The following is an 8,724-nucleotide window of genomic DNA, read 5'->3' on the forward strand; positions in this document are numbered from 1 at the left end:
CATCAAAACTTCCATCTCCATGCCATGCGCTCAAACAGAAAGCACATCATGCAAGACTGGTGTGTGCACATTGTGAATATCACATTACTAACAGAAACTAAACTAGATCAGGATCCAGATATTGCCAAAACAGCACAGAGAACAACACCAAAGCCTGTGCGTAGTGGTCTGGATCCTGTCATTAAATTGAAATGATTCTGTGAAAGTAACGGGACACACGCATTGTTACTTTGTTAGTATATAATAATTATTATTATGTTATTTGTGGTAAATATAACTGTACCTTGCACTGCTGAAACCTTTAGTGCAGAGAGGACTTCTAAAATATTAGCAGTTATCAGTTTACAGCAGTTTATTTGCTTAATAATAGTTTAGAAAAAGCAATATTTATATTAATATTTCATAACTTTTCTTTTTAAGTTGTGAATTACAGGGGTTTTGCAAAAAAATTATCAAAATGTCACATTTGTGTGTCATTTAGACACATTATCCATCTATTTTATGCTTTCATCTGAGTAAGACGGACGTCCACCAGGGGTCAGTAGAAAGTCGTCATCACACTTTTTAGAATAGGGTTGCCCAAACCTTTTCATATAAAGGGCCAAAAACCAAATATCGTTATGAGCCGTGGGTAAATATATACCATTTTGAGGAATTTAAACAAAAACAATGGTCCTACTGTATTTTCTGTTTTACACCTAATTTCCAAAGCTCTCGAGAATCCTAAAAGGTCCACATATTTATAAATAACGTTATGACAACTGTTTTACCGTTAAGATATGATTAAATTATTTCATTATAGTATTAAAATAGTTTGACAGAAAGCAGTTGTTTAAGCATGTTCATGGGCCAATGGCATTACCAGATCAAAATGGTCAATACCAAATTAAATTACATTAAAGTTGCCATGGGTATATATACCCATGGCAACTTTAATGTAATTTAATTTGGTATTGACCATTTTGATCTGGTAATGCCATTGGCCCATGAACATGCTTATATATATACATTTATATATATACATATATACATTTCATAATATATAAAAAATCACTTTAAATCAAATTATCTAATGCAGAATAAGTTTTAAAATTATAACTTACTGCAATAAAAACATAATAGTGAACAGTGGAATTTAACTAGTCAAGCAGATTCTGCCTTTGGATTGATTTGCTCACCAAAGTCTCTGCATTGCCCTGTATCCAACAGGTGATAGCATGTCCATTTAAGCTAAATCTGAATAATTTACAATATTCAAGTGAAACATTTAAACACAGTTAGCTTTAAACAATAAAACAAACAAACAAAAAGTTATAATAGATTTGAAATGACAATTTCTAAACCATCCCCATTGTTCTTCCTCCCGTCTCAGATGGGATGGCAGGCCAAATCAAAGATACCATGGGCCTATTTTGGCCCGCAGGCACTAGTTTGGGCATCTCTGATTTGGAAAGATGATAGAAAGGATTCCAGTTAAGTTGTCATAACATATGAGAATTTTAGTTTTTTAATGAATAAAATAATTTCCTGGACATTTCTAACCATTTATTACCGTGCAATTCAGTGTAGAATTCAAAACTGGGGAACAAAAACTATTGTTTAGAAAATAATTTTATTAATATAGAACACTGTACCCTGTTTTGTGTATAGTTTTTGTTTGTTTGCTTGTTTTTGTCTTTCCCCTCACATAAACAACAACAAATACATCTTAGTAAACAAAATGTAAAAAATATGATAATGATAAAATATGGTAATGATATGATAATAGGAAACCTAAACATTGGTATATCATTTACAGTGAATGTGGCAATAAAATAACAAAAACAAACAAACAAGTGATAAATAAATAGATAGAAAGAAACAAGTAAAACAAATGAGTAAGCAAGTGAGTGACAGTTTTATTAGTGAACATGTCTATGTTGCTTCAAGTTGACGGTTTAGACAACGGATTTCCTTTTTCCCCAATACCTATTCTCACTCACACATGCCATTTTCATCATGGTCTTTTACATTGAACAAGTACTTCTACAGCCCAAATTACTTCAGAAGTGGATCCACTATAATCCTTTAATGTACTTTATCAAGAGTCTGATGACTTTACACTCTGTACAGTGGATTAGATCTGGAAAAAGTAACTGGTCTTCTACAGGTCAGGGTTTCACCTCAAGAGATATTTGCTTTGCTACTACTTTGAAGTTTACAAGCAGTTTGACCCATTTGACAGATAAGGCTTAAGCCTAGCCCCAGACGTAAATGAAAGTCTGAGCAGTTTCAGTGCTGACTGATCTTAAAACATGTCAATACCTTTTGGTTTTGTCTCAAAATAGACGCATATAATGCTTTTGTTGTTGTAGTTTTTATTTTTTCTAAGGCACATTTATAAAAATTACTTCTAATTGAGCTGTCGCCTAATCCTGGCTAAGTCTAAGCCCTGTATGTGAAACTAGGACTATGCACTCTAAATGTAACATAACAGAACAGGTGCTTTTGAAATGTCAGATTTTGCAATTAGAGAGACTAGAAAGATTCTACAGATTGATACAGACATTTATTTAAAATATACAAGATACTACATACAAAAATACTATGCATCAAACAATGTAAACATGAGCGCAACCAATAGTATGCCTCACAGTATTAATATAAGACAGTTGTGATAAAACCTTTTACCATGTCTTAATTGGGACTCTTTAATAATTCAAATTGTATTCTTATTTTGAGTTTTTACTAGTAAATTGCTTCAGTTCAAGTTGTGTATTAAATAATTTATTAATATTATGATTGACTCTTGATTGTATAAACGTATTTCTGTCATATGCATGTTTCATAATCTCAGACCAATGGTCTAAATGCATCTGTTGATTGCTTATGTTTAATGTCTCGATCCAGGGAAAAATTAGTGTGGAGTTAGCCAGCTAACTCTAGAACTACTCTAATATTATTATTTGACAGCATTATGCAGTCAAGTGGCTATGAAACATTATAGCAGCAATGAATCTGAAGCACTTTCATTTGCACAAAAGTAACATGGGCACATTAGTTCTACCACATAACATTGGCTGACAAATGGATAAACCTATACGTTCACATTTGTCTGTACAATAGTCATTGGTTTATTACAAGGCATGTTCCGCTACAGACTTCACCTAGATATATTATGATACACTCTGATCAAAGTATTACTTGATGATTTGTTTCAAATGTTGTTATTGTTATGAACACACTTGCAGCAAACTGGTTTCAATATTGTGTTTTGTGTTTTAAAATGCTGCTCTGTAATATTTAATTAAAAGTAATATGTGATGCAGAACCCCTTTTACTCTCCCTCAAAGGCACTATACACTAATTAGCTACACACATTCAATCTCTTTAACTCATCATGGAACATACTGACATGTTATATATGTAAAGACTGCCAACCTAGCAAGGTTAAATAAGGGCTGTACGACTGTATGAATCATCTTTGCGTTAAGGAGTAAGTCATAATTACATTTGCATTGTTGCATGTATTATTGCAACCGATGTAGGTTGTAATCAATTACGAGAGACAGATTTCCCTATAATTAGCTCACAGATGGTCAGTATTTCTTACAGAATCTAGATCAGATGTGCATGTAATGATACATCTGCACGCAGCCGTTATTAAGATCAACACTGAAAAGCTACCATTTTATATGTATCCTGATCAGAGACAAAGTCTCTTGCATCTCCTCTCCCTTTCTACAATTCTCAACCCTATTTGCTTTTCTTGCAGGACTTCCAGCTTTTTAATAAGGAGCCAATGGAATCCTCTCTTTTAATGGGTATGATCTGGTGACCTCTCTGCACCACTTTGACAGTCTGGTTTTGCATTCATTCTGCTGTCTGCTTTAATGAATCTCATAGAGGGATGTCTAGACTTTGAAGATATACAGATATTTTCGGCTCTATGTTTGTTTGCAGCGAAATATCCACGCATTGAAGTAGCTGTAGTCAAGCTGTCAAATTCAGTCTTCATACGTAAGAGAATAATAGCACACTCTCTCACCTACTCTTTAAGAGGACACACTACCTTTGTTGCGAAATGGAAAATTGCACACTCCTTTGTATTTTTGTGACTGTGTTGTAAATCTCATTTCCACCAACATCTATTTTGAAAATCGTTTTTGTGAGTGCTTGGAAATGACTATACGTTTACACTATAACGTTACATCATATGTTAAATCTAAACTAACCTATAAGAGCTGGGTCGCATCTTTAAATTCCTTTGCCTTTTTTTCTGCATCTTTTGTTTTATTACTTTTCTGGTTTTCAGCTGCTTTTTTAAGTACTTTGCTGATTAATACTTGCAAGAATATTAGCCTATTCATTTGCCCTAAATGGCTACATTCAGTGCTAACTACCTTAAAATTCTATTACCACCTGTGTTGCACCTGCCCAAAATCTCAGACTTATGATGTTAAAGTTGCTACATCCACATAGACTGAGTTTCACGACTGATGATTGAGCTCTTCAAAGTTTGAAAGCTGTTTCATCTGTTCCACTTGCATAGAGTGCCTTCTCACAAGCTTCTTCTTCGTCCTGAGGTTGCCTCTCTTTGGTGAGTTGGGTGCTACGGGAGCTATTAGTCTGATACCTGCTGCCAGTGGGGATGAGGGCTTACTGCTTGCCCCTATATCTGGAATCGGGGGGTTTGGGTTGACATTTAGTGGAGGCAGGTGACCTGGACGAGTGTGGGATATATAGTCCAACAACAGTGTTCCAGAGCCGCGCCGCTCTAGTAGACCAGGTGCTCTGCACCTGGCTGTGCTTGGGGAGGAGGTACTGGGATTGCTGTCCAAGGACTCTCGTGAGCCTGTAAGCATAGCAAGAGGGGATGTATTGAGCTTCCTCCTCTCCAAGGGAGCCTTAGGAGAGTCTAGCATGCTGGAATCTGAGTACAGCTGGGAGTCTGAGTCGTAGTGTTCTGTTCCCAGTCTTCTCCGGTGCACTGTGTCTCTGAGGCTAGCTGGCCCAAAGTTAACTCCCGAGGCTTCCTGCTCTGTAGGGACAGTACTGCGTCTTGCCAGGGGCTGGTGCTGTGCCAGTGATCTCTCGTAGGAGGCTTTGGAAGATGGTGGAAGTGATGAAGTTGGAGATATTTTTGTATTCTGATCCCCCATCATTGGAAACAATATATCTTTTCCATCCACGCTGTTGTGCCTGGACAGTGTGCCTCTTCTGGACAGACTAAGTCCATTCACACCTGCAACAACATCTTCATCAGAGTTTGCTCTCTTGCTCTCTTCATTTGCCGCTGCTAATACGGAGGGGGCAATCAGACCCCAAGGCTCTGACTGTAATCGCTTCAGCTGGGGTAAGCGAGCCCTTTTGGGGTTCGCTGGCTTTTTACTAGGAGAAGTAAGTCCATTTGGAAGTTTGGCTGCTGTGCTTGAGGTTGACTTAAACTTTGTTTGGAAATTGAATACAGTGTCTTTCTCCTCCTCTTTGCTGGGAGATGGTGATGCATGAAGATCTATTTCTGACGGTGAGGCACATGGGGCAGGAGTGGCCCTCTCATCCAACTCGGGGGATGGAGGAACATTCAGGTACTGCTTGGTGGTTTTGGTTCCAGACGGCGATTTGTCAGTGGTAATGATGATGACTTCCTTGCCTTTAGCTTTACAGGCATCAAGGAGAACTTTTAATGTTTCTTTGTCATCTGCGTTGACAGCATAGACTAAGGCAGAGGATCCATGACGGTCCTCCAGGCTCGGATCAGCCCCGTTGGTCAGTAGAAGTGAGACCACCTCATGTCCTGCCCTGTGGCTACATGCATGCATGAGTGCTGACCTCCCAGCTTTGTCTTGGATGTTAGGGTCAGCTTTGTTGTCCAGAAGGTACTTGACGAGTTTTGCCTTACTAACACTCTGCTGATCAGAGTGTTTAGACATGCAGGCCACCATGAGGGGTGTCTCTCCACGATCATTGCTTTCGTTGATGTAGGCTCCACCTTCCAAGAGGAGTCTTGTTAGGCGCAAACGACGAAGCCACACTGCTTTTAGCAGAGAGTTCCCATCCGTCCTCAGCTCCAGCACGTCAGCCATCACCCAGACTGGACCCAAATCAGCCTCAGTCCTGCAAGGCAAGAGAGGACTGCTGCTATAATCATCAAGCAAATTCCAGAGACATGTCCATGTCACAAACACTAGGAAAGGTGATGTTGATGTGTTTAGCCCTAAATAAAATCACTAGCCTGTTTGTTTTGAAGAGCCACCAGGTGGCAGCCTGAAGGCGCAGGAATGAGTTATTGGAAGAGACTCTGAACTGACAGCTGGATCAGGTGCGAATGGAACTTTGAATCTGCGTGAAATTCTGAAATGTGTTTGTACTTCGGGTGAGAATATATTTCGTTACATGGATCGTTATATGGCTATTGATACTAATAATTGTTGATAGGCTATACGTACTTGTTTTTACTGATTTGTCATATATTTCCGTGCCGTGATATTACTGCATGAATGCGTAGTGTTTTTCTCTGTTTTTGTTTAGTTTTTTTTTTTCTTACTAGGCTTTTTTAAGTTGATGTTTTGGCATGAAAACCCACCCTGAACACTACCTAATAATTAGCTGTTTTATTTCAGTTTTCGACCCTCACAATTTATTCTGATTAGCTCGCCAATTGAAATAATTTAAAAACCGCTTAAAATTATCTAATTAAAAAAAGAAGAAAAAAAAACAAGTGGAGGTTTAATCAGGGTCAGCTGATTGCATGTGATTTTGAACACAGAACCGGTACGACTGAATAAAGCACTAGCAATGCATTTAGTTAAGTTTAAATGATCGAATAATGCTTTAGAGATTTTAAATTGAGATAAGTGCGTTGATAATGTGCAGGTAATAATAATGGCGTTGGCGATGTGGCTCTGTCCATGGTGCTGGAGCGTGTGAAATAACCAGTAAACATCTGTGACGCGCGCTTACACGGTGCTCTGTAAATTTAATAAGTTATCATTTCAGATCCACTTGTATTATCCATCTTTGTGTACATCACAACTTTCGTCCATCCACCTGCATGCTCTGTTATCTCAAAAGTATACACGAGTTATCACGAGTCCCCTAACATGCAAAATCTTTAAAAACATATATAACACTAGCTAATGCATTATATTCGTTAAATAGGAAAATTGCATTAGTTAAAATGTCTGATGCGTTTCTAGACACCTAAACAGATCAAGTTAGAAAATGTCCTTACCTGGTTGACGCACAGGTTCATCACTATAGAATAAGTCCACGGTTTGCTCTCCAATATACTATAGAAGCGACGGAGAGGCACAGTTTCTCAGCACAGCTCGTGTAGTTATTTAGTTCAGACCCAACCGAACTGTCCTATTTTAGGTTCGGTCCTACCGTGCGGGCACAACGACGCTCCAGCTCCACTGCTTTTGTTACTGAAGCGCAAGACACCAGTCCAATCGCTACATTCCCATTTGCGCACCCAAGAATCACACTAAGACGTTGAGGAGGTTATAAATAACTTCCCCCCTTTTTCACTTCGTGAATGAAACGTGAATCTGATTGACGTCAGAATCTACAAAAATAAACCGGGGCTGGTGTGATCCTGTCATATGTTGTCATGATAAGCATAAACAAACAAAAACATTTTTTTTCTTCAGTTTTTGTACATCGAGATTAGGATCAAACCCGTATGGTTATGATGAAATACAGACAAGTTCATCAAACCATAATAATAAAAACAATATTAATGATTAATTCATTGATGTTTCAACATCCTAATTATGGATATGTTTGTGCAAAGTATAATTTTAAGCAGCTGTTTATTTTAGTGTGGTAGTTTTTGTAAATATTTCACTAAATCTCTTAAAATATTAACATAAGCAGTAACTATAAGCTATTATTATAAACCAAAATCGTTAAAAAAATAAATGCTATTTACATACTACAATATTGCAATTAATATAATAATCCTTTTTTAAATACATAGCTTGCCTTCTATCTATCTATCTATCTATCTATCTATCTATCTATCTATCTATCTATCTATCTATCTATCTATCTATCTATCTATCTATCTATCTATCTATCTATCTATCTATCTATCTATCTATCTATCTATCTATCTATCTATCTATCTATCTATCTATCTATCTATCTATCTACACAATAACAGCATTTCACAGCTTATTGTCAGAGTTTACATTGCAATTAAACACCCATAACTTGTTTCAAGCATTTCAGTCATATATAGCATAATAGGGACAGTTCTATTTTTAGGTTGCTATGAGACTGCACAGAATCATATTCTGACTGAGACCGATAGAATTTGTGGTGCTGGTAAGAGCATGAACTCAGAATATATAAATATATATAATTACGTTCAAGATAAAAGTAAGGAAATCTGTATGTATATATGTAAATATATTTATGTACATAAAATACAAAAATATATTATATAAACAAATATGTTATAGAGCATAGTCATGCCTATACACCGTACGCACTATATATAGAGTTTAGATGCAAAAGCCTCTAAAAGCCATTTGATATTTTCTTTTAAAATTAGTATTTTTCTCCAACTCTTGTGTGTAGGCTCAGTAATTTTGCATTTATAGTAATGGATAAGTTTTATTCATTTTCATTGCCTTTTAAGTGAAATAACTGAACATAAACATAGGAGGTTGAGATTAATTTTCCTTTAAGGAGAACATTTCAGACTGCATTTAGAGATTTTTGCATCTGAACTCT

At 36.8% G+C, this 8,724-nt stretch overlaps 1 protein-coding gene across 1 annotated transcript; it reads right to left on the minus strand.

Moving 5' to 3' along the window:
• Positions 1 to 2,526: 2,526 nt before the first annotated feature.
• ankrd34c (ankyrin repeat domain 34C) lies at positions 2,527 to 7,411 on the minus strand. Its single transcript, XM_003200458.7, has 2 exons — positions 7,214 to 7,411; positions 2,527 to 6,096 (listed from the first exon to the last, which is right to left on the minus strand). The coding sequence occupies exon 2, from the start codon at positions 6,063 to 6,065 to the stop codon at positions 4,470 to 4,472; it is 1,596 nt and encodes a 531-aa protein (XP_003200506.1). The 5' UTR covers positions 6,066 to 6,096; positions 7,214 to 7,411; the 3' UTR covers positions 2,527 to 4,469.
• Positions 7,412 to 8,724: the final 1,313 nt, after the last annotated feature.

This window comes from Danio rerio, chromosome 18 (genome assembly GCF_049306965.1).
Source record: "Danio rerio strain Tuebingen ecotype United States chromosome 18, GRCz12tu, whole genome shotgun sequence".
Lineage (NCBI taxonomy): Eukaryota > Metazoa > Chordata > Actinopteri > Cypriniformes > Danionidae > Danio > Danio rerio.